The 27,161-nt window shown below is 41.7% G+C and overlaps 1 protein-coding gene across 1 annotated transcript in view; it reads right to left on the minus strand.

Moving 5' to 3' along the window:
* Positions 1-27,161, minus strand: part of si:dkey-215k6.1 (transmembrane protein 132C) — a 208,284-nt gene that overhangs the window by 121,505 nt on the left and 59,618 nt on the right. Inside the window, exons 2-3 of the mRNA XM_061671135.1 lie at positions 12,273-12,688; positions 10,495-11,063 (exon numbers count right to left, since the gene is read on the minus strand). Of these exons, the coding sequence (XP_061527119.1) occupies positions 10,495-11,063; positions 12,273-12,688 (985 nt within the window). The remainder of the gene's footprint in view (positions 1-10,494; positions 11,064-12,272; positions 12,689-27,161) is intronic.

Genomic DNA, 27,161 nt, shown 5'->3' on the forward strand with positions numbered 1-27,161 from the left:
GGCAGCTGATGGGTACCGTCGGGCCAAGCGGAATGCGGCTTTGGTGGTCGTCACAGATTTTGTTCATAACTTTTATGGACAGAATTTCTAGGCGAGGGCCGAGGCGTAGAGGGGGTCCGGTTTTGTGGCCTCAGTATTGCATCTCTGCTTTTTGCAGATGATGTGGTTCTGTTGGCTTCATCAGGACGTGATCGCCAATTCTCACTGGAGTGTGAACTCGCAGCCGAGTGTGAACCGGCTGGGATGAGAATCAGCACCTCCAAATCTGAGACCATGTTTTTCAGTCAGAAAAGGGTTTGAGATCCTGCCCCAAGTGAAGGAGTTCAAGTATCTTGGGGTCTTGTTCACGATTGAGGGAAGAATGGAACGGGAGATCGGCAGGCGGATCGGCGCAGCGTCTGCAGTGATGCGGACTTTGTATCAGTCCGTTGTGGTAAAGAAGGAGTTAAGCCGAAAGGCGAAGTCTTCGATTTACCGGTCGGTCTACGTTCCTACCCTCACCTATGGTCACGAGCTGTGGGTCTTGACCGAAAGAACAAGATCCCGGATACAAGCGGCCGAAATGAGTTTCCTCCACGGGATGTTTGGGCTCTCCCTTAGAGATAGGGTGAGAAGCTCAGTCATCCGGGAGGGGCTCAGAGTAGAGCCGCTGCTCCTCCGCATTGAGAAGAGCCAGATGAAGTGGCTCAGGCATCTGTTTAGGATGCCTCCCTGGTGAGGTGTTCCGGAACGCCTCGGGATCCCCTCGAAAGAGCTAGAGGAAGGGTCTGGGGAGAGGGAAGTCTGGGCTTCCCTGCTGAGGCTGCTGCCCCCACGACCTGACCTCAGATAAGCGGAAGACAATGGATGGATGGATGGTTGTATTGTGTGTGGTGAGCTTTGATAATCTAAACACGCAACAAGATTCTGGTTCAACACCGATCCCGAAATCTCCCGTGATCACGTGAGCTCACATAGATGCCGGAGCCCCTAAAAACGACTTGCTTTGGAAAATATTTCTTGCTGTCTGGGGGGAAAAGACTGACATCAGGTAAGACGTGTTTGTTTTTATTTACGGACTTTTCCTTTTGCTGAGTCAGGGTGCATCCTGATTGGCTATATTCTGTTCCATGTCACGATTCTCGGTGTCGTGACTCGGGAGTTGTAGGCTTTCCCCACGCGCATGAAGAATTTTGATAGTAATTATTGAACACATTCATTATTTAAGATATTCAGCCCCGACATTTATCAGACCCTCAAATCCACTCTTAACAAACATCAGACCGAAGTACAATCTTATGGGATAATCCTATAAAAATAATATTCTCTGGCATTTGACATCCTTGGTGGGGAAGGGGCACAAAAACAGGCCCATTGTCTTTGTGCGTGTACCGGGCCTAAATTAACCGAGGCGCTCGGAAAAGAGTTTGTGGATCCTATTTTTTTGTAATGCTTTTGACATGCAGCACAGGTGGAGATGGCTGACGGTGGTCAACAAAAGCTGTTCATCTCCGTCCTTCCTGCAATATTTTTGCACCTTGATTTCCATTGTGTCATGCAAACATATTGTCCTTTTTTTTTTTTTTTTTTGAGTTGGATTTGGCCTAACAAAATATCCCCACCATTGTCCGAATCTCAATTAAATGCTGACTGGCTCTGTTGGTGTCACGTGGGTACCTCGGTTTTGCCCTTTTTTTCTGTGTGTGTAAAAAAGAGCCGCGAGTCTAGCGGGGTGATGCAAGCTGTTTGGACCTCGGCTTGCCTTTAATTCCCCCGGCGATTAAAGTCCTCTTTAAAGCGCCACAAAGGCCCAAAGCGGCTGAATGGAAGTTTGTTTAAAGCCGTGCTGCAATCTCCAAATGTTTTTTTTTTTGTTTTTTTTAACGTCAGCGCCTTTGCTCTGGCTCTTTGCTCCGGCTGCCAGTTATACGCAAACTGAAATAACCTCACTATGACACACATACAGTACAGTACACCCTGAAGAGGTTGTACGGAGAAGTACAGTTACTCTGAATTTTAAGTCACCTTTGATGAGCCACATGCTGTTTCACCATGTGGGATGGAAATTGAGAGAGAATTTAGAGTTACCGATTCCATTATCAATACTGCTTAATCGATCAAAGTCCTCATGGATTCTTTTGTCACTTTCAATTGGATGAGGGAGTGAAATAATACAAATGATACTGTGTATGATATCACTGAGGTCATTATCATGATACCGGGGGCATCAAACTCCTTTTCATTGTGGGCCACATTTTAGTTACGGTTTACCTCACAGGGCCGTTATCACTGAAACCATATAATTGTTTAATCGCCTCATCATGTTATTACTTATACACAACAAATTGATGGATAATGAGTTTTGAAATCATAAGTCAAGCATATTAGTTTATAATAGTAATAGTCACTATTGTTCAAGTTACTGTAAAGTGTTTTGATAACAAAACTGCTTAAAGGTCCCGTATTTTGGATGTTTAGACCTCCATAGAGTGATTCTCTAACATGGACTTCGTATGAAAGTGTCAATCTCATTTAAAAAAACACTTTTGGGGGGGAAAAAAATAAATTAAAAAAAGTACAACATAAATCAGCAATAAATGTGACAGTTAAGGTATACATTCCAAGTACCACTCTTCACACGAAAATCAACGCAACAATAAGGATGTTAATTATTGAAAAAGAAAAATAATAATCCACATTACATTGTAGGAATCGCCCGGCCTGATGTCACCTATGCTTGTTTTTGTTAGCATTAGCAGCTAGAATTGTGAACGCTCACGCAAATTGTTACAAGGTGGGCCAGTCCTGCGCCGTCTTCCTGTTCCTTACGATCTGGTTTACTCAGTGAAGTGTTCTCACAAATCAGTCTTGCATTTCTTTTTTTATTCCCTTCATTTATCGATCGATCAGCACACATCTTGCATCTATTAGACATGAAACTAGATTCTTCTTCGTGTCCTTTTCTTCTTCACCTCTTTTGGATGTAATATTTTGTAGTGCCCCTAGTGTTCCAACTGAGATACCACAGTTGGATAAAATTGTGCCTTTATAACAAGATGACAAACCTGTATTGCTCTTTTTTTTTTTAATTGCCTTATGTTTTTGATACTCACAACAAATGCCTATTTATATTTGTGTTTGATATTGCCTCAAGAAAATGCAGGTTGCTGCTACTGTATATGCACGATGTGAATTTAAGAAAAATACTGTTGATTATCTAAAAGAGGAAACCAATTGGTCGTTCATTATTACGTGAATGTCTCATTTTCTCTTGTGTTTTCATAATTGCTCTTTAACCAAGCAAAAATATATTTTATCCTTATACTTGATTATTCCGATAGAATTTTCAGCACGATATTCAACTACTGATTACAGCGCTACTGGATGCAAATTCTTATTTGTAACAGGTCTGTTTCACGTCACTTCAGAAACGAAGTGATAAAAAGTAAATGCTTCTTTATACTCGCGCGGGCAGCGACCGCGCTGACGTCACTGCGGCTTTCCCGCGCGTAGTTTGCCTTTATACATGAGCGCAACCCACGTGCGCAGTTTTGAAAATGTACTGCAGTTCACCTCCAAGTCGGTGGATGTCGCTAAGGCTGGTATTGGCGAGGACACCACGGGCAATTTAGAGTCGTCAATTAACTTACCAGTGCGTGTTTTTGGGATGTGGGAGGAAACCGGAGTACCTGGAGAAAACCCACACAGGCATGACGGGGGGAACATGCAAACTTTACATTACATTTACTGTATTTGATGGTTGAATTGAGCCCATGCACAATGCATCTCCTTCAGGATATAAAAGAAAAGCGCTTGAGGCTCTTGCTCATCTCCATCAGCCACGTTTCTATAAGTAGAGCCTTTATCTGCTCACAGGCTTCCACATGTTTTTTGCTCCTTTCTTTCCGTTCCATTTCCTCACAATGGCTCTTTCCGCTTTAATTCACGGCACAGAGAAAAAAATAAAACGCAATTCGCCAGATCATTTTCACGTTTTGTGCATCTCTCCGTTCACTCGGCACGGCGGGGAGCCCCCCGACACAATTCAAGAGCTCCTTTCACCCTCTGTTTCGGATCCACTTTCAGCCATCTTACACTATGTATACATTCACAGCATTTGTAATAAAATGGATGCAATATAAACCTGCACTTTATCAAAATTAGACAGATTGGCACCACATTTCAACCACGTTCACCAGAAGGGTGGTGCTCGATCACAAAGAATTGAGTTTTCATCATTGCGTGTGGGCGGAGCATGGTGGCGAAGTTTGACAACTCGCCCTCAAATATCCAACAGTAAGAGTTGGAAAATTCAGCCCCTGCAGCCAGAAATTTGGTAGACATGTCTATCATGAGTAGTTGCACACAAAAAAAGTCTTCAGAAGCCATGGACAAATCAAGTCTGCCATTTTGGATTGAAGCAGCCATTTTAGATTCATTTCAAGGTGTCCTGCAAAGACAAGTTGCTCCGTGAGTTTAAAAAAATTCAGCCCTTTGAAGCCCGTTTCATGTAGCAACATGAAATTGGGTAGACAATTCTATCACAAGGAGACCCACAAGAAAGTCAAAAAGCAAATCCTGAAAAGACATGCGAAGTCAGCCAAGTTTTTATTGAAGCTGTTAACACATCCATGGAAATCTGAGTTCTTTTTCAGAGCCAAAGAACAACTAAATAACATAATCAATATATCAGCCCCACCACAAAATGGTTTCATTTCTCTTCTTGAGAGGTTTGAAAATTCAGCCCCAGAAGCCTGTTTCATGAAGAATCATGAAATTTGGTAGACATGTCTTTAATGGGCAGTCCCATAAAAAGTCTGAAGAAGCCATGGACGAAAAGACACAGAAGGTCATCCCCTTTTGGATTTAAGTAGCCATTTTAATTTCATTTCCAGAGGTCCTACAAAGATGAGCTCCTCTTCAGAGTTTTGGAAAATTCAGCCCATGAAACCCTTTTCACTGAGCAATATGAAATTGGGTCAATATCTCGCATCGGTTAACCCACAAAAAGCAATTTCCAAAAAGACACAGGAAGTATTCGATTTTGGTTTGAATCTGCCATTTGAGGGTAATTCCCTTGAATCCGACAAAAGCAAGCCGCCGAGGGTGTTTTTGAAAATTCAGCCCCCAAAGCCCAGTTCATGGAGAAAAATAATTTGGTTGGCAGGCCAACCATGGGCAGACCCACAAAAAAGTCTCAAAGAGTCATGCCTTAAAAGACACAGGTAGAATGCAATTTTGGTTTGAATTGGCCATTTTAGGGTAAAGGTGTCCTTTAATAGAGAAAACAGCTTATCAAGATTAAGTCCAATTGCTAGCAAATTTGAATCTCGTACACTGGACAGATGGATAATGAGAAATTGCAAAACTTTTTACTTTTTTTTTTTTTTATTGCGTGTGGGTGGAGCAAAAGAGTGAAATTTGATGACTCACCATGAAGCACAAAACGTCACACGATCAGAGCTTGACTGACAAATTATGTAACATTTTCCAAATCAAATCTTAAATATACAGTAATTAACATTCTATGGCAGCTTTCAGGATTTAGTGTTGTTTTTTTAAGAATAATTAATTTCAAAAGACTATTCAGCGGACACGCTGCTTTTGCTTTGATTTAACCCTCTTTTTGGGTCATATTTGTCATATACAGAATAACAATTCCCAGAAGATTGCTGGTTAGCTTTCCCATCATCCATCAAAGTGGACTTATTTGTCCAAACACCGCATTTAAAAACAATTACCTTCAAGAACAACAAGTCACTGCTCTAGCAGGCGTATTAATTACAACTCATATCAGAAGTGACAGTGGGAATGCTCCGTCTTTACAGCCCGCCGGACACTCTTTTTTGCTTTTTTTGCTCCCTTTTATCCACCTCCGAAGCAAATAGCAGCATCATGAATATTCACCCATTGACAAGTAACGTAACTGAAGAGCAGGATTACGTTGGTAAACAAAGACGGGATTTCAGGCATCTCCTGGGGTCCTTAATAAAGCATATACAGTATGCTTAACAAGAAAGAAGTTACTTTTATTTAGTCTCGTACATCCTGTACTGTATCCTGTGTTCACCAAACCCCCTTCTAAATTGCGTTTTTTTTTTTTTTCACGGGTTTTAAAGTATATAGGCATATCTGAATTTAGATTAAGAGAATAGACTCTTATTTGGAGAACTGCGATTTTCATCGATTGCAGGTGGGTCTGAAACATGTATCCCGTAGTAAATGGGTGTTCACTCACTGAAAATATATATTCTCTCACAGAGAAGTACACAATTAGTACATGCTGTGTACACTGAGTTGAAGAGAAAAGTGAGTATTGATGCGAGGCAAATCAATGGCGGGGGGCTTTGGAGGTATAAACGCCAGGAGCCGACAGTGGCCACCAGAGGACTCCGCCGCTTCCTCCCAAGTTCATCTCGTCTCTGATCCTGAGAAAAAAAAAATCGACTAAGCTCTACATCTCCCAGTGCACGCACATGCACGCATACATGCATATGCACACAGGGATTGCAAAGGTAAAGCAAGTGAGGCTGAACTAGACCTGCATCAAAATGTTTGACTTTGTATATTATCTCTATGTTCTGTGTTTATTTTTCAGTATTTGCATATTTTTTCCATTTATTTTCTGTCTGTATTTAATTTGTCAATATGTATTTTTCTATTTTCCCTTTGCCCATCTTTCCTGTATGTTCTTTATTTTCGCCCGCATAGTCGCAGTTCGGCACCCGCGGATTAATTTATGTGTAGATTATTTTTTTTTGCATTTTTTCGTTTTTCTTTTTGGGGAGAGAAGCAATCGTGGAAATGCTTATTGGTGTTATATCCCCACTTATTCAAGAATGTTTGGGGTTTAATTATTTATTTATCTATTCATTTATTTTTCAATGCAATCATAATGGCTGTCAATTATCAGCGGATTTTCGCTGTTCACGGCCCAGATATTCCAATGTAACTAATTAATAGAAATGATTTAAACAAAAATGTGAATACATTAATTACATGTTTTTTTAAATTGAATATTTTTTTTTCTCTAACATATTAACATCAGGTGGCACGGTGGGCGACTGGGTAGAGCGTCTGCCTCACAGTTCTGAGGACCGGGGTCAATCCCCGGTCCCGCCTGTGTGGAGTTTGCATGTTCTCCCCGTGCCTGCATGGGTTTTCTCCGGGGACTCCGGTTTCCTCCCACATCCCAAAAACATGCATGGTAGGTTAATTGAAGACTTTAAATTGCCCCTAGGTGTGAATGTGAGTGCAAATGGTTGTTTGTTTATGTGTGCCCTGCATTTGGCTGGCGACCAGTTCAAGGTGTACCCCGCCTTCTGCCCGATGATAGCTGGGATAGGCTTCAGCACTCCCGCGACCCTTGTGAGGATAAGCGGCTCAGAATATGGATGGATATTAACATTAAAAAACATTTGGTACCTGGGTTGGATATTTAACAATATTACAGTATTCTTTGGAGTGCAACTTACAAAATCAAAAGTTTACGTTAGACCTTGAGTGTGTGTCTTAAAAAGCGACAAAAGCAACAATTTGAGGGTGTGTCTTTAATGGCCCTGCATGGCCACCGTCCACACGTGGTACGTGATCCTCCATCTCCTCCGCAGTTTAGCATAATCACATCCACATCGCTGTGATGGAGCACACTTAGGCCTGATTAAGGGGAACACACACACACACACACACACACACACACACACACACACACACACACACACACTCAGATCCACTTAAACCTTATTACATGTCTGACTGTGTTTCTAGCATGTCAGATTATCCACTTCTGGACCTGAAGCGAAGCCTAAACATAATACTGTGGTGACTGTGAAAAACACACCACATTGAAGGCATCAGTGGGAAAGCCACGCGATAAGCCAGACAACGAGGGTCTCTTGCATTTCCATTATGTTAAGGAGTGTTATTTTTATCCATAAGGAACCTGAGGCATAGAGGAACCTGCAGAGTAGCACAGGCTAAGATAAGGGTAGCATGTGTGTTTATTTTTGATTCAAACATCATATCAAGGCAGCAAATGGATTTGAGATGAGAATGAGGGCAAAGTCCAGCTAAATAGAGACTGTGGAGTATCGAGGATAGAAAAGATGTATTTATGTTTCATTTATGTCGTATTTTGTTGGTATTTTCTGTTTTCTGTATTTTTCTTTATATTTGTTCTCCTGCATTTTCTTCTGGATTTGATTCCTCTTTTTTCTGGATTATATTTCTTCAATATTTTGTGTACTGCATTTATTTTTCTACACAGACCTTTCAGTATTTTCTATATTTTATTTGATATTTTCTATATCTATCTCATTTCTCTGTTTTCAGATTCACCTTTCTGGATTTTTCTCCCCTAGATCTTTTATATTTATTGTCTTCTGTATTTTTAACTGTATTTCCTGGATTTGTAACTGAATTTTAAGGTGGTTTTTTTAACTGTATATTCTGGATTTGTATTTTTCTGTCATCGTCAGTCTTTTTTCAATTTTCTATTCTATTGCTGTATTTATTTATTGGAGCATTTTCTATATTTACTGTGTTTCCGTTTCCTGTCTTTTCTATACTTTGTGTATTCATTATTTTGGTATTTTTTATATTACCTATATTGTTTTTTTTCCTGGATATGCATTTTTTTCAGTATTTTGTTTTATATTTGCTGCATTCATTCTTTCTGTATTTTGGATATTATTTCATTGTATTCATGTTATTATTCATTTTTCTGTATTGTATCTACATGTCTGTATTTGCCTTCCTATATGTAATGTATGTATTTGTTTACAGTATTTTCGCTGTTCTGTAGGTTTAAATTTTTTCTCTTTATTTCTTTTCCTGTAAGTTTTCTTGTATTTTTTATATTTGCTGTATTTTTCCATATTTTCATTACATATCCTATTTAGCTTTCATTTCCTCGACTCAATTTTCTATATATTGGAAATGAAACTAGTGACGATTGTTTAGTTTTGCAACAACTGAGCAAGCAAATGTCGTTAGACCTCAAACTTCTCTTTAGCCTAACCCGTCAAAAAGTACTAAAAAGAAACCGATTCCACTCAGAAAATTATGTTCACCTCCAGGTCCTGTGACCATAAACCTTTTTGATGGGGAAACTCTAAAATTATGAAAGAAAAAAAGCCTCCAGCATCAAAGTTGATTGTTATGTAAATGCTCTTCGGTTCTTTGTTTGCACACGTATCATTTGACACGCCGAGAGCAGCCGATTCGACGATGAGGCAGACATTAAGAAGCCGTCTAGAGTGGATTATTTTCAACAGGTTAAGCGAGAATATACGTATTTGTTCTCGGGATAATGGCTTCCAAAAAGCATGGAGGCTACCCCTTGAAAGCACACCTAAGAACCACTTTAAGGTACCCTCCATTCGAGGCCGTCTTTCCCCACCAAATTGCAATCTGTCCTATTTGAGATGCGCTTTAAAATGTTTGCATTGTCCATTCTTATCGTAAATGCTCCTCAGTCTCCCTCGCCTACATCTCATTTTCTGTTTTCCCACTCTCCTGGCATGCTTCATGTATATTCATGAGCGTGTTATTTGCATTGCTGGCTCCTGAAAAGAGGCTGAGTACACAAAGGTGACAGCCATCAAGCTCGGGAGGCGGCGGCGGCTTTGAGCGATGACAGAAAAAAGGTGGATGGGGAGTTGAGGAAAGAAGTCAAAACAATGAAAAAATGAAGCCATCGGAGATGAAGGATTTGCATTCCTGCCTCAGGTTTAACTGCATTTTCACTTTAGAAGGACCCTTGGAAATGGTTAAAATGGCCTTAAAGTGAATTCGCTGCTTCAAACCAAAATAGTAGGCTTCCTGTATCTTTTCGGGCATAGCTTCCAGTGACTTCTTTGTGGGTCTACTCCTGATAGACATGGCTTCTACATTTCATGTTGCTAAGTGAAATATGCTTTGAGGGCTATTTTTTTGAAACAATTTGAAGGACCCCTGAAAACAGCCAAATTGATCCTAACTTCAAACCAAAATGGCAGACTTCCTGTGATTTTCCCGCATGCCTTCTTGAGACTTTTTTTGTGGGTCTACACATGATAGATATGCTGACAGAATTCAATGTTGCTAATTAAAACAAGATTTGGGGGCTGAATTTTCAAAAGATTTGAAGGACCTGTGAAAATGTCCAAAATGATCTTAAACTGGCCGCTGCGAACCGAAATGGCAGACTGCCTGTATCTCTTCGGGCATAGCTTTTTGAGACTTTTTTGTGGGTCTACTCATGATAGACATGCCTACCAAATGTCATGATTCTGCAGGAAACGGGCTGTAGCGGATGCTTTTTTAAACAATTTGAAGGACCCTGAGAACAGCCAAAATGATCCTAAAACTGCTGTTTCAAAGCAAAATGGCTGACTTCCAGTTTCCTTTCAGGCATGACCTGAGAGTTTTTTGTGGATTTATTCATGATATACATGAATACCAAATTCCATGTTGCTAAGGGAAGAAGTCAAAACAACAAACAAAAAACAAATGGTGGAGGATTTGCAATCTTACCTCAGGATGAATTGCTCATCGTGCGACGTCGTCTTCATGTAGACAGTGAACGCCACCGTCTTGCCCAGCCGGACTGGGCTGGGGGGCACCAGGACATCCAAGTTGTGGTCTAGAGTCAGTATCTCCCCTTTGGGTGCCACCGGGGCCACGCTCATGGCCACCAAGCCGGCTTTCTGCATGTCCTGAAGTCCTCCTTCTATCAGGGGGCTCCACGGGTTTATGCCCAGACCACCAAGAGGGCCACTGTTCACATTCAAACTTTTCCACGGCTCATTCACAATAGAAGGACACTCTAGTCCGGCTCCTTCCACAGGTATAATGGAGTAGTACACATCCAGGGAGGGCAATGCCCCCTCGGCCGGTCGTCTTTTGGCCTGCAGGGGTACAAACCAGGCGGGGGGAATTTCCAAGCGGACCACGCAGATGCCGGATGGTCCAACCAGTCGGCAGCCAGCCGAAGGAGCCGCCTCGCTGGGGTCTCGTACCGCCAAGGCTCGGACACACGGGAGGAGGTGCGGAGGAGGTGGGTCGGACTCGTCCCAACGGCGGCCCACCAGGTAAAAGAGAACCTGAAAGTCAAATGGAGAAACATAATGGAACAAATTGACCTCAACCAAGGCTGTAACATGATCTGAGAGGTGACAAAGATGATTCATAATTTAGCGTTAGCCATGAGTTTTCTTTACATGGTTCAAGTTTGGCAGCAATCAGACAGCGTTTGCATTTGATGGACCCCTGGAAATGGCCAGAATGACACCAAAATGGTAAGACTGGCTGTGTCTTTGCTGACATGGCATCTTGAAATGTAATCGGACAATATCTCTCTGACAATTTTGTCTTCAAAGGACCCATAGAAGTGGCTAAAATGGCCACATAGCGCTAAAATAGCTTACTTCCTGTGTGTTTTCAGTCATGGGTTCTCGTGACTTTTTTGTGTGTCTACTTGTGCTATATCTACCTGATAAAATTCATGTTACTACGCAAAACGAGCTTTGGGAGGTGAATTTTCAAACAGTCTCGATGACGGTTTCGCCTTTGAAGAACCCCTGGAAATGAATCTGTAATTGTTGATTTAAACCAAGATGTCAGACATCCTGTCTGTTTTCAGACATGGCTTTTCAAGACTTTTCTATGGGTCTACTCGTGTGATACATGCCTACCAAATTTCTCGTTGCAAAGTGGAACAAGCTGAATTTTAGAAATTTCTCTAGGAGGAGTTTGCTATTGAAGGACCCCTGGAAATGACCAAAATGACCCTGAAATGGGCGCTTCAAATAAAAAAAAATACTTCCTGTGTCTTTTCAGGCATGGCTTCTTAAGACTTTTTTTGTGGGTCTCGTCATGATAAACATCACTACCAAATGTCATGATCCCATGTAAAGGGGGTTTAGGAAGCTGAATTTTCCAAAGATCTCTTGGAAGGATTCATCTTTGCAGGACAACTAAAAAACGCTGCTTTAAAAACAAAATGTATGACTTCCTATTTCTTTTCAGGCTTTTACAAGCTTTTTGTGGGTCCACTCATGATAGACATTACTACTAAATTGCTTGTTGCTCAGTGAAATGGGCTTCGGGGCCTGAATCTTCCAAAACTCTCTTGGTAGAATTCATCTTTTTAGGACCCTTGGAAATGGCCCTAAAATAGCTGCTTTAAAGCACAGTGGCAGACTCCTTTTTTAAGATAGCTTCTTAAGACGTTTTTGTGAGACTGCTCATGAGGAGGCTGAATATTTGAGGAAGGAAAAGCCCTCAAAATGTCTGTTCATAAAATGCAATACCTGTATCCAGGGCTGCGTGGCCCCCACTTTGGGCACCACCACATGGCCCTTCACCTTCCACTTGAGGGTGACGTGACTGGCGGTGGGCTGCAGACTGGGCGGCGGCCCCTGCAGCAACTCCACGGGGATCTGCCGCTCAGTGCTCAAATTGCCGTAGCTGCACACCACGGCGGGCAAGGTCTGTGGCACAGCCACACCTGACTCCAGGTGGTGCAGGACGAAATGCTCGGTGCGTGATGCCAGGCTCCCGTTGCGGATCCCGTCCTGGTTGGCATCGCGCAGGAAGAAGGCAGAGTCAGCGCCACTTAGTTGGCACTGCACCGGAAGGTAGGTGGGAAGGGAGGTGGCGAACCGGGGCTGGGTCAAGTCTGGTGCCACCTGGCCGGGACTGGATGATCCGGCGTGACCGGCGCATACTGAAAAATGAAGAAAACAATGTCAGAGATTTGGTTGGAAGCAACAGCATATTACAAAACTCTTATACAGCATCTCATCTCCACAATGACAAATCTTGACTCAATATTTCACTTAGTGTAGCTAGGTAGGCATGTCTATCATGAGTCACAAAGTCTCAATAAGCCATGCCTGGGAAGACACAGGAAGTCTTTCATGTTGGTTTGACGCAGCCATTTTAGGATCATTTTGGCCATTTTCAGGGGTTGTTTGAAATATCAGCCCCGAAGCTCGTTTCACTTAACGCCATGAAATTTGGTAGAGATGTCTACCATGAGTAGACCCACACAAAGTCTCATGAAGCCATGCCTGAGAATACGCATGAAGGCAGCCATTTTTGGTTCCGGGTGGCCCTTTTTGGATCATTTTCGAAGTGTCCTACAAAAACAAACTTGTCCTAGAGATTTTGTAGAATTGCTACCAAATTCTAATTGTGTACAGCCTACTGGACATATGGACGAGGCCAAGTTGCAAAACATTTGAGTTTCCGTCTTTCTGTGTGGGCATATTATGTCGGCAAAATTTGATGAGTCCCCATAAAACACTAGCATCTAATAACGCCATAAGGTCAGATAATGACCCAATGTTTAACAAAGCAACATGCACTTCAGAAACACCAAACATTTGTGCACAGAGGCAGCAAGGAGAGGTGCATTAGGGTTAGCGCATTAGCACTCATCTTGAAATGACATGCCAAATTAAAAAAATCCTCATTGACAGTAAGACGACACATTAAGCCAGTTTAATAAGCTACACGGGCTCAGAATCAGGAGGACATTTAATTTAAGTGTACCGTATTTTCACAATCATAAGGCGTACTTAAAAGTCTTACATTTTCTCCAAAATTGACGGGGCGCCTTATAATGCGGCGCACCTTACGTGTGCACAGAGTTCCAAAATCTGTAAATGTTGTTGTGTGGCTTCGATGAGCGCTCCGCTTGACTGACTGGGAGCATTTCCTGCCGACACGCTGCTTATATAGAGGAAAGGCGGACGTGACTGAGGACAGCATGTGGACGTAAAGTGAAGGAAGCAGGAAAAGGAGCTTCGCCAAGTCAAGAAGACGAAGCTGAGTTTCCCCGGAAACAAGGCGAGGTGGCCCGAGTTGGAAGACCAACTCGAGCAATGGATTAATGAGCAAAGAACAGCCGGGAGAAGCGTCTCTACAGTCACCATTCGACTGAGGGCAATAATGCTTGCAGAATAAATTAAAATCGTTTTCAAGGAGGTCCGTCGTGGTGCTCTCGTTTTATGAAACTGCGCCATCTATCCATCCAGGCAAGGACTACCGTGGAGCAGCAATTTACAGCAGATTGCAAGGAAAAGCTGGCCATCTTCCGCTCCTACTGCAGTAAAAAGATTGCCGACAAACGCATCCAGCCGAACCACATCACCAACATGGACGAGATGCCGCTCACTTTCGACATCCCAGTGAACCACATTGTAGAGAAGAAGGGGACCAGCACGGTAGCGATACGCACAACGGGCACGAGAAGTCGGCTTTTACTGTTATGCTTGGTTGCCATGGTAATGGACAGAAACTGCCACCTCAGGTGATTTTTAAGAGGAAGACGCCGCCCCAAGAAAAGTTTCCAGCCGAAGTCATCGTTGAGGCCAATCAAAAGGGCTGGCTGAATGAGGTGTACGTAAAGAGACCGGATGGTTTTTTCCACGCGTCACCGTCCCTGTTGATCTGTGACTCCCTGCGCGCCCATCTCACAGCCGCTGTGAAAAACCGAGTGCAACTAAGACTGGGAGGCAACGCCGGGCGAGCTACGCCACCATGAAATGAATGGATTGTGGATGCTTGGGCTAAGGTATCTGCTTTGATTGTTGTCCGAGCTTTCATAAAAGCCGGCATCGTTTCTGAGGAGCCGCACGGCAACCAGACTGACTCAGACAATGACGAGAGGGAACTCGGTATGTTTGATTGAGAACTTGCCCAGCTGTTCATTTCGGATACAGAAGATGAGGACTTTGATGGATTTGTGGATGAGGATTGACCAAAAAAATAATGTGTGTACGTTGTTAAATACTTCAATAAAGTACAAGCGAACTCAGTTTTGCTCCCGCTGCCTTTTTAAAAACAGCGTGCATGCATGCTACCGTATGTTTTAAACTAGCGTATGTTTTACCATGCCTGTGCCCAATAATACCTTTTGTACGTGTTAAATACAGAAATAGACTCCGTAACTGAGACTGTGCCTTTTAATACAGTGGGCCCTATGGTCGTGAAAATACGGTATTTAAATGAAAGACATACAAAACCAAATTAAGAACCTAAGCCATGAAATACACAAGTTATCTGCCGTTTTGGTTTGATTTTGTTTTGCTTTGGGCCATTTCCAGATGACTGGCCTGTAAAACTCTAAATTCAAATTAGCCAAGTCTACAAGGAAAGGTGTTGACAAAACATTTCATTCAGCATGAAATTTGATAGGAATGTCTATCATGAGTAGACCCACAAAAAAAAGTCTCAAAATTTCATGCCTGAAAACACGCAGGAAGCAAGACATTTTGGTTTGAACCTGATATTACAGGGTAATTTCTAGCAGTCCTACCAAGAAAAACTCAGACTAGAGTCTGAAAATTCAGCCCCTACGGCCAGTTTCACTTAGCAACATGAAAATTTGGTAGGCATTTCCACCGTGAGTAGACCCTCAAAAAAGTCTCAAGAACCCATGGCTGACAACACACAGGTACCCATTTTAGAGTCATTTCCAGAGATCCTACCAAGACTAACCCCTAGAGATTTGGGAGGAATTCAGCCCCTAAAGCCTGTTTCACTGAGCAACATGAAAGTTTAGGTACGTCTATCATAATTGGACACAAAAAAGTTTCAAGACACCATTCCAGAAAAGACACAGGAAGTCTGCCATTTTTATTTGAAGCTGCCATTTTAGGGTTATGTCCAGATGTTCTATGAAGACGAACTCCTACTTGAAGATTTTAAAAAATCCAGCCCGTGTAGTCCATTCCACTTAGCAACATGAAATTTGGTCTATCATGAATAGACCCATTAAAAAGTCTCAAGAAGCCAGGCCCGAAAACACACAGTAGGTCTGCCATTTTTCTTTGAATCTGCCATCTTGGGGTAATGTAAATCCAAACTCCTCCAAGAAGGTTTTTGAAAATCAAGCCCCTGAAGCCGGTTTCATTGGGCAAAACGAATTTGGTAGACTTGGCTACCATGACTGCACCCACAAAAAAGTGTAAGGGAGCTGTCCATGAAAAGATACAGGAAGTCCGCCATTTTTGTTGAAAACTAAGTGAAACTAACTTCTCCATTTGTCTACAGGGGTTAATCATACTAGCTAATTTGAGCATTCTGGAATTAGCCACGTTGGGGATGCTATGTCTTTGCCCGTTTGGGTGTAAGCAGGATGACGCAAAAAATGTTTTCGAAGAACTTTACCATTGGTGTTGAGTGGGGAGCAAAGACAAAAACCATAACATTTTAATGCAGATCCAACACTCAGTAAAATTGTCACGTTGCAATTTTTAGTACTATAAATGCTTCTCAGCGAATAATGCATGAATCTACACATATTTTGCGTCCTTTAGCCATGTCACGGCACGTTACGGGGAATTGTTCAAATTTGGACACTAGCGCATCAGCTCTTTGCATCACATGGGGATCTAACTCTGATGCGTGGCTTTTTCCATCCCCAATTCCAAAAGGATTTACAGCGGCGTGCAGCCAAAATGACACACAGTGCTTCTGCACAATATATTCCCATGCACTTTATTATCCAATTCCACCAGTATTTACGATACAATTCAGGGAGGTTGCGAGGGAGGATTACTGCGGCTTTTTCTGGCCTATTTCTTATCAAAAGAAGACAAGGTGACAGCATTCCACCAGGAGAGCAACTTTGAATCTTTTCTCGCGCATTATTCATAAAACAAACATATGCGTTCCATGCTGTTACAAAATTTGCAGAAGCTGTGCTTAATGACGAGTTGACGACATTGGATTATTTTATGAAACACACTTTGTTTCTTTATACTGTATTTGTTGGTTAGGGAAGAGTTGATGGGGTTATTTGAGGTCTCACACATGGATAAACACACTTTGTCTCTTAAAAATATCAAATAAAATAAAGCTCATTTACAAATCGGGGTCGTTAAATTGACGTTTCCCTGTATAGGATTTGTATCCTATTTCTTAATATGCCTTTTCCATTAAACCTACACACTTTTTTTTTTGGTCTATTAAAAATGTTCCTTCTTTGTGTTCACTCAAGCTGACTTTACAGTTTAGGCCACTGCGGAGACTGTCATTATGTTGTTGCAATACACCAGAGTGCCAGGATGAGGCAGTCATTTAGCATTCACACAATAGCAGACAGCAAAATAAATTGTGTTACTTCTGAGATATGAATATGTATGAATTTGTGAACCTGCCAGAACTATTGCATGTCTTTACCATCATTACGACTGTATAAAGACAAGTGAAATGAGTTTAATGGGTAGTTAGGATCAATTATGCATTTGTATCCGCAGTTTGATGAGCAGCACGTGTAAATTGTGAGACTTTTTGTTTTTTTATGAAGCTGTTTATGTCTTCACCGCTATGCACTTTTGTCTTTACCATTATAAAAAGAAGTGTATTTCAATGGGCCACTACAATTTGCTGTCCATAAGGATTCCCTTTACTGTGAATGCTTGAAATTTTAAATCATCATTAACCTTTTGAAAATTGAACTTTAAGTGTGGCTGTTTCAGCATTGGAGACAATTACCCATATAAAACCAAGGCGGTATAAAAAATTGCTAAATGAGAATTCTATTTAATTTTACGTCTTTACTGTTATTGATCAAATTATATGAAAATGACCCATATATCCTGTGTAAAAATGTATGACTTCCCAAACTTACTCAGTATAGAGTCAATCATAAGAGGACACATGAAAAAGTCTCAAAGACCCAGACCTGAAATTGAACAGGAAGTCGGCCATTTTGGCTTGAAGCAGAAGGTGAATTGCTGGGCTCGAACACTTATTTGGGAATTTGTCCAAATGAGCCCAGAATCATTTATTATGTAATTGAGTTAGCGCGTCCATTAATTATCGATGAATAAATCCATTCACATGTATTATTGGTAGTAAACGCTGTATTAGCAGTGAGCCATTCAACCCATACGTTGTACATGCATGTAACAGCGAGTCATTGCTCGACCTGTTCTGGTGCCAATGACAGCAGTTGATGTCAGCTTTAATGGCGGCCAATCACGGTGCTCGCTTGCCAAGCTGTGACATCAGGTGTAGCGCCACCTACTGAGGTGACACCAATCTGCTCCTCCATGCACTGAAAAGCATGATAATGTACCAAGAAATAAGTTCATATTTATGTATGTCATCAAATGTCAATGCTAGTAAAAATATTCACTTTTCGTTGCTAGTTTGCGTTAGCTCAAGCAGCGCTAATGCTTCCATCCAAGGATCACAGTGAAGCCAGTGTGTGTGTGTGCGTGTGCATGTGCGTGTGTATGTGCATGTGCATGTGCGTGTGCGTGTGATAATGTGTCGGTATGGTTCGCCCCAGACAGCGCCGCACTGTCCCACCCTCATTATATTTTCACACTCGGCTACACCGGCACATTGTGAGGGATGCACACACGCGCACACACACACACATACACCCACAAAAAAATAAATAATAATATGGCAGTGATACCTCAGAGCAACTTGAATACGCAAGGCAGGTGCACGGTCTACGAGGTTGAGTAGTATTGACAGTGAGAAAATGTATGATGAGAAACAAGCCAGGAGAAGTTTCAGATGTTTTTTCATGACATCCAGCATTGCTGAATACAAATGACGCTGAAGGAGTCTGTCAAGTAGGCATGGTTTAAATTTTGGTAGCAACCAGACAAAATCTCGAGGACAACTTTGGTTTTGAAGGAGCCCTGGAAATGGACAAAATGACCCTACGATGGCCCGTTTCGACCAAAATGGCAGACTTCCTGCTTCTTTTCAAGCATAGCTTCTTGAGACTTCGTTGTGGGTCTACTCATGATGGACATGTCGACCAGATTTGATGATGCTAAATGAAACAGTTCTCAGGGACTAGAGTATCAAAAACTCTCTCGGTTTGGTCTGTCCTTAACAGAAACCTGTGACCCTAAAATGTCTATTTCAAATAGAAATGGCCAACCTTTTTTGCGGGTCTACTCATGATGGACATGCCTCCCACAGTTCATATTTCTAAGTGAAACGTCCTTCGGCGGCCGAACTTTCAAAAACTTTCATAGGTAGGTGTTTTGAGGGACCCCTGCAAATGGCCAAAATGAGCCCAAGATGAACGATTTCAAAACAAAATGGCTGACTTCCTTTGACGTTTCAGGCATGGCTTCATGAGACTTTTTTCTAGGTCTACTCATTGATAGACACGCCTACCAAAATTTAAGTGACACTGGCTTTGGGGGCCGGATTTTCAAAAACTCTCCGGGTGGAGTTTGTCTTTGTAGGATTTCTAGAAAATTACACAAAAATAGTCATTTCAAACCATAATGGCGGACTTCTTATCCATGTACATTTTCGGTCATGGCTTCTTGACACTTTTTTGTGGGTCTACTCATCGTAGACATAGCTACCAAATTTCATGTTGTTAAGTGAAACTGGCTCCTGGGGCTAAACTTTCAATCCCGGTGGTTTAGTTTTAAGGAGTGTTGTGTTCTGTGGTGAGACCTAACACTTCACCACCATGGTTCACCAACATGCGTAACAAAAACTCAAATCTGTCTACAACAGCAAAGGTGGTAGCAATCGTAAAAGGAGGAGACAGTCTTGAAGGGTCCCTGGAAACATCCAAAATGATCCGAAAATGGCTGCTTTAAACCAAAACCTTGGAAGTGTAACTTTGCATGGGTGTGTGTGTGTGTGTGTGTGTGTGTGTGCATGCGTCTGTCGGTGGGTATCCCATGAAGCATATGTCATATTCCCATACAGGGAATGAGAGGAGCGCCCACACACACACACACACACACACACACACGTTGGTGTTTGTGTGTCAGTGGTTTGAATCCACCAGTGTGGAAATTTGTCTTTTTTTTTTTTTTTTTTGGTGGCATTTTGAAGCAAGTCGCTGTTCACATTTTCCAAATTGTTCCTTCTTGGTGGGCTCTGTGGGGGGGGGGAATGACATTCGACACTTCTACTTTAATCAACACACACTCACCGGACGGAATATTAGCCACATTGAATGCGATAATCTCATATAATCCCTTTTTTTTGGGCCGCATAGCTCGCAAGATTTTAGGAAGTCTTGGGAAATTTCAGTTCAGTGGGCATGGGAAGGATTAGCTACAATAATACTTTTAACTTCCCCTTGGATTTTTCTGTTTTTCTTTTCTTTTTTAGTTTGTTTTTTAAAACCTTTTTTGTTTTGTTTGTTTTTTTATTTATTTTTTCCTGATGCTCCAGCAATGGCAGCGAAAGGAAAGCATCGGAAAACCGATGACTTTGGCTCTTTTTTCTTTGACCTGTTTTGATTAAATTTTTCCTTTGATCTTCTTTAATTTCTTTTTTGTTTGTTTTAAATCAGTTTACATTTTTACATGGTAACTATTCAATCTTTTTTAATCTTACTTTGACCTTTTCTTTTGTACTTTTTTTGTTGATTTTTTTGTTTTTTAATCTTTTAGTTTTATCTGACCTTTTGTAAACGTTCTTTTCTTAGATTTAGATAGAAGAATAGGTTTCTTTCACCAGAAAAAAAGTTTGATCCTAGCGTTTTCTGGTGGTTAGTAATCAGCAGTAGAAAGTAGTTGGTGTCCAAAAAAAACAAAAAAACGGTGTTTTCTGACCAAAAGCAGAGAGAAAATGATATTTTTATGAAAACAAACATGTCAAGCAGAACAGTGGCTTTAACGCTTTTTTTTTTTTTTTTTTTTTTGCTTTTGTGACACAATATAAAACATTGAAACAACACTGAGTCTAAATAATTTATTTACAGATATACAACTAAGAAACGCATTCTGAGCGAGGCGGATTCACCGCGTGGATTGGGGTTTTTGTTACGTCATTCACCATTCCATGAACTGCATCATCTTTTCTCACCATCACGACACACATTTTCTACTACCTACCACGCCACGTATTTTGTTTATACCATACATATTCATACAGGGGAACCTCGATATAACTGACTAATAGGGGCGAGGGGATCGTCCGTTATAACTGATTGGCTGTTACATTGAAGGACTTTTTTTTTTTGTGGCCATATGCACCCATATTACTGTACAATACAAAAGTATTGTTTTGTAGTTATTTCCCGTGGCCTAAAACACCCAGTACAGTACAAAACTGTTGTAAATAACTATAAAAAAGTTGGAAAATGTTAGAAAAGTTTTAAATGTTAACCAAACTTACCAAGCTGGTGTGCTTGGTCATGGTGGCATTGTTGATGTACAATACTCATCAATGGTGATTGGCTTTCATGAACTGCAAGGAATTAGTGTGCTTCCTAGTTCCAAAGCCGTTGCCGAAGGCCAATGGCTTGACAAAGAAATAACTGTTACTTTACCAAAAATAGCATGTTCCAGACTCCTGAGACTTGTGTTTTGTATTCCTCAGAGTAACACCGCCGTCATGCCGCTCTCTCTCTCTGCGTAGCACTTTATGCACAACAGACAACAATGGATATAACCATCATCACATGGCGGCCACATCAATGAGCCACATTCAACATGGCCGCCACATAGGAACTGGATCTTGTCATATTGTAAAACAGTGAGCCGGAAATAGGTCAGTCCCATTCTCTGCCTGCATTTCACCGCGGCGCCAGGAAAATACAGCAGACATTTCTGGAACTAAAAGAACTAACTAATGAACGGCAGTTTAACTGACGAATGGAAACTATTTTTGGACACATTGTTCGGTACTGACGGGCCATTTTATTCGATATCCGTTATATCGGGGTCCGTTATATTGTGGTTTCAGTGTACTCTGTTGGCGTGTCAGGTGCCAAAAGGTTTCTCTTCTTCATAATTGATGTGACAAGCCACGTTTCACTGCCTAATCTTTATCTTCCACTGAAAAGCTATGCTGATCTCAAATCCAAAGCGATGCAACACTGCCATCTACTGGGATCTGTTAGTCATTACAGTGGTTAACAAACCTGAATTTCCCAGACAAGCCAGGCGAGACCCTCTTCTACACTTACCCTTTGAAAAACATACTTGACCTTTCTCAGTGGCGGTAAAGAGTCGGACTCCAGTTGACGAATTAGTTCATTGTCCTGCAGGGATAGATCAAGTTTTCGGAATCTGAAGCCAAGTATAACAACAGTCCTTAGCGTCCATTCACAATGGCGGATGATTAGTTTGGACGTGCAAGATGGCGTGTGCTGTATCGGGCGTAGTTTCCCGCCCAAAAAAAAAAAGTGGGAAAAACGGAGCGCGAGGATGCCAACAGATGGCGGCTGTTGATTGTTGACGTGCGGAGAAAAAAAAAAAAAAAAGAGAAAAAAAATCAATGAATATAACATTCCTTCTGGTTCTACTGCCACTCGTATATTATTATTAGCGTGTATAAAAATCAGACATACCTCCCTCAAGGCTTCTTTGTGTTTGCGTGTAATCTAATGTAAAAGAAGACAGCGTCAATATTTAACCAACACGGCATTGAGTATCACTTTGTGCTTCCTCTCGCTACCAGCTGCCTTTGTGTGTATGTACTTGTGTGCTTGTGTGTGTGCGCGCGCATGTGTGTGTGTATCCTAGGAAAATGGAACAGAATTGGCATTTGTGTGTGTCGGAGGGGGTGTGCGTTGAAGAATGGCAGATGGGCCTAGTCGTATCTGTACATCTGGCTGTGTTCCTGTCCAATTTTATGCGCACAGACACATACACACACACAAAAACATTAGCCATGCTCGCATTATCTAGCTAATGAGATCCATTTAACAACATGTTTATGAGTCTTTGATCTACATCAACTTCTATTCCGATGTTTGGTTGGGATATGGTGCCGGATTCAGGTAAACTGGGAAGCCTGAGATTTCATGTGTTGTCATGAAAAAGTAGGGATAAACTTAAAAAATGTAAAAAGGTATATCAGATAAATGTGTATTTATTTCCATATTTGGTTGGAATGTCGTTTCGGTTTCAGGGTAACTGGAACGCTTGAGAATTCATGTGTGAAGGTGTGAGGAAAAAAACACACCATAAAAACCCTAAAATGTTTAACTCAAAATTGTATATTAAATGAATTCATATGTATTTACACATTTGGTTGGGAAATCGTGCAGGATTCATGACAACTGGTAAGTCTAACATTTCACAAAAATCAAGAAAGTCTGTAAAAATACAATTTAGAATTGGGCATAAAGTCCCATGTAATTCCACAGTCGGTTGGGATCTCATGCCGGATTCATGAAAATTTGAAAGTCAAGTTTGGGATAAAAAAAAAAAAACAAAAAAAAAGAAATAATAATATGCATAAACACTAAATTGCATATCACGTGTATTTGTTTTATTTCCACGATTGGTTCAGATCTCGCGCCACGGTGACCGACTGGTTAGAGCTTCTGCCTCACAGTTCTGCTGTGCCATGTTTGTTTGTGATCTCGATCAGGAAAATTAGGAAGTCTGAGATTCGTAGGTGTAAAGTTGCAAAAATAAAATGGTATATCACGTGAATTTGTATTTATTTCCATATTTGGTTGGGAACTTTTGCCGGATTCAGTAAAAGTGTGATGTCTAAGAGTTCTCAAATGCCAAAATTGCTACATTATTTGGGGGGGAAAATGGGCCCAGACGGCCCCTTTTGCTGGCTGCACGCGCCTGCGAGATTACGACAACCCGGTTTAACTCGCTCCCTCGCAGAATTACCCCACGCGCCATGGCGGATTGGCGTCAGTCAGGAAGATAGAGTCTTAAAGCCTATTTTACGTTTGTTCGGTTAGGATACTGTGCCAGATTTAAGAAAACAAACAAGTTGCAATATTAGGTGGACAAAAAAATGGAAATTTCTCGATCCTCTCAAATTACTTCTATATTGGGATATTTGGTTAGGATCTCCTGCAAGATTGAGAAAAGCAGCTAAATTGTAGAGGGAATGTAAACAAATGTCTGCCCTTTTTGGGGGTAAAATGTAGCCTAATAGACAGAGAAGACAGACACACACCAGCGAAAACATCACCTCGGCCGAGGAAAGAAAAGTTTGTGCTGCGCTGCGAACGCCGAATGAAAAGATCCATCACAGGCCGGTGTTCCTTGAAAGAATGAACTCCATTGATCACGCAGATGGCGTGCTGTCTGCGAAACGTCTAACCACGGAGGAGGCAAAGGCGGCAACGCCGTTCCACGTGAGAGGAAGGGAGAAAAGATAATAGAGCGATGGAGAGAAGGATGGACTTTCTATTTCGGAGCCCGGCATTTATCAGGGGGTTTATTTTGGCCGTCTCCCGTCTCCTTTGTCCTCTTCTTCCTCTCTTTACGCTCTCACTCACGTGAAAGATGACAAAACGTCAAAGAGGAAGCTAAATGTTAGCCTGTGGAAAGGGCTGCCAGGCTTCTGTGGTTTAAAGGGCAGAAATAAGACCTCACATTGATGACGAAAACATTGACTAGATGGACGTAGATGAAATGAATTCAGATTTGTTTACAATACATTATACGTGTACGTTACATGTATACATTTCATCTCCACCTGTTCTCGTCAGCCCTGCTCCTTGTGTCAACCAATCAGCTCCCTCCTGCCACTCGTGTCTTGTCCAGGTGTGCCCCGTTGTTTCGTCAGTTTGCTTGTATTTAGTTCCCAGGCCCCCCCCCCCCCCCCCTTCATCAAAGAGTGCATAGAACAGGTTCTAAATTCATTCGTTCAACGGAATTGAGAATGTGTACATCCTAAAAAAATCCATATTTATCAAACGTGGGTGCACCTGTCACACACATGCCAGTAAGTAATGTGTGTTGCTCAATCCCATCAGTTCTAAACTGCACCGCTCGCACACGTTGAGCCTCATTTGCATTGCGATTATATTATTATATTATTATACTGTATATGCAGCCATCCATCCTCAACTACAGCCTCCCATAGAGGCGCGCATAAATCCACGGCGCTATTCTGTACAATGAATGAATGAATCGGGCGTTCCCTCTGTCCAAGAGATGTGACTCGCAGATTATTAGTGCATTGATTAAATGAAATCCTTTCCTGTTCATGTAGCTGAATGCGTTGTGTGATGGCGCTTAATTGAAATGTGCACGGGTGCAATCTATGACTGCAACATATTTAGGAGACTCTTGTTTAATTTTGGCTTGTTATTGATGTCTGGTTGGCAACTGGATGTAAATTGCAGACGGGGAAATAATTGCATATCAATGTGATTTGGCTTAGTGTCGATTGCGAAATGCCGCATACTGTATGTCTCCAAATCTCCTGATAAAATGTCCCGGTGGCCAAAAACCCAAAGTGACGAAAGGAGCTGGATGTGCACTCGGACAGCTTTGGTGACCTTCTTAGTGTGTTCTATGTTTAGGTTCACTGTTCTACCACAAGGTTTTGTGTCTTCGCATGGTCAGAACTGTGTGTAGACTGACACGTGTAAAATTAGCTTAAAAATGAACGTTTTCCTCAATCAAATTACATTTGTACAACCCCAATTCCAATGAAGTTGGGACGCTGTGATAAACATAAATAAAAACAGAATACAATGATTTGCAAATCATGTTCGACCTATATTGAATTGAATCCACTACAAAGACAAGATATTTAATGTTCAAACTGATAAACTTGATTGTCTTTAGTAAATAATGATTCACTTTGAATTTTATGGCTGCAACACGTTCCAAAAAAGCTGGGACAGGGTCATGTTTACCACTGTGTTACATCACCTTTTCTATTAACAACATTCAATAAACGTTTGGGAACAGCGGACACTAATTGTTGAAGCTTTGTAGGTGGAATTCTTTCCCATTCTTGCTTGATGTACAGCTTCAGCTGTTCAACACTACGGGGTCTCCGTTGCCCTATTTTAGGCTTCATAATGCGCCACACATTTTCAATGGGGGACAGGTCTGGACTGCAAGCAGGCCAGTCTCGTACCCGCACTCTTTCACTCCAAAGCCACGCTGTTGTAACACGTGCAGAATGTGCTTTGGCATTGTCTTGCTGAGATAAGCAGGGGCGTCCATGAAAGAGATGTTGCTTGGATGGCAGCATATGTTTCTCCAAAACTTGTATGTACCTTTCAGCATTAATGTTGCCTTCACAGATGTCTAAGTTACCAATGCCATTAGCACTAACACAGCCCCATACCATCAACAAAGGCTGCTTTTGAACTTTGCGTCCATAACAGTCCGGATGGCTCTTTTCGTCTTTGGCCCAGAGGACACGAAGTCCACAATTTCCAAAAACAATTTGAAATGTGGACTCGTCGGACCACATAACACTTTTCCCCTTTGCATCAGTCCATCTTAGATGAGCTCGGGCCCAGAAAAGCCGGCGGCATTTCTGGGGCGTTCTTGATAAATAGCTTTTGCTTTGCATAGTAGAGTTTCAAGTTGCACTTACGGATGTAGCGCCGAACTGTATTTACTGACATTGGTTTTCTGAAGTGTTCCTCAGCCCATGTGGTGATATCCTTTACACATTGATGTCGGTTTTTGATGCAGTGCCGCCTGACGGATCGAAGGTCACGGGCATTCAATGTTGGTTTTCGGCTTTGCCGCTTTCATGCAGTGATTTCTCCAGATTCTCTGAACCTTTTGATGATATTATGGACCGTAGATGATGAAATCCCTAAATTCCTTGCAATTGTACGTTGAGGAACATTGTCCTTAATCTGTTCGATTATTTTCTCACACCCCTGTTCACAAAGAGGTGAACCTCGCCCCATCTTTGCTTGTGCATGACTGAGTAATTTAGGGAAGCTCCTTTTATACCCAATCATGGTACCCACCTGTTCCCAATCAGCTTGTTCACCTGTGGGATGTTCCAAACAGGTGTTTGATGAGCATTCCTCAACTTTCTGTCTTTTTTTGCCACCTCTCCCAGCTTTTCTGGAACGTGTTGCAGCCATAAAATTTGAAGTTAATGATTATTTTCTAAAAACAAAGTTTATCAGTCTGAACATTAAATATCTTGTCTTTGTAGTGCATTCAATTAAATATAGGTTGAACATGAGTTGCATATCATTGTATTCTGTTTCTATTTATGTTTAACACAACATCCCAACTTTATTTGGAATTGGGGTTGTAAGTAAAAAACATAGGTATGCCTCGTAAACGGGCTTTCACTTGTTTAGCGCTTTTTGACCTTCAAGTTACTCAAAGCTGTTTTTGTTATTCAGCTACTGATGACGGCGCATCGGGAGCAACTTGGGGTTCAGTATCTTGCTCAAGGACACTTCGACATGGTGCCAAGGACTGAGGGTCGAACCAGCAACTTTTGGGTTGGGAGACGACCACTCTACCACCTGAGCCATC

The sequence above is a fragment of the Phycodurus eques genome, chromosome 3 (genome assembly GCF_024500275.1).
Source record: "Phycodurus eques isolate BA_2022a chromosome 3, UOR_Pequ_1.1, whole genome shotgun sequence".
Lineage (NCBI taxonomy): Eukaryota > Metazoa > Chordata > Actinopteri > Syngnathiformes > Syngnathidae > Phycodurus > Phycodurus eques.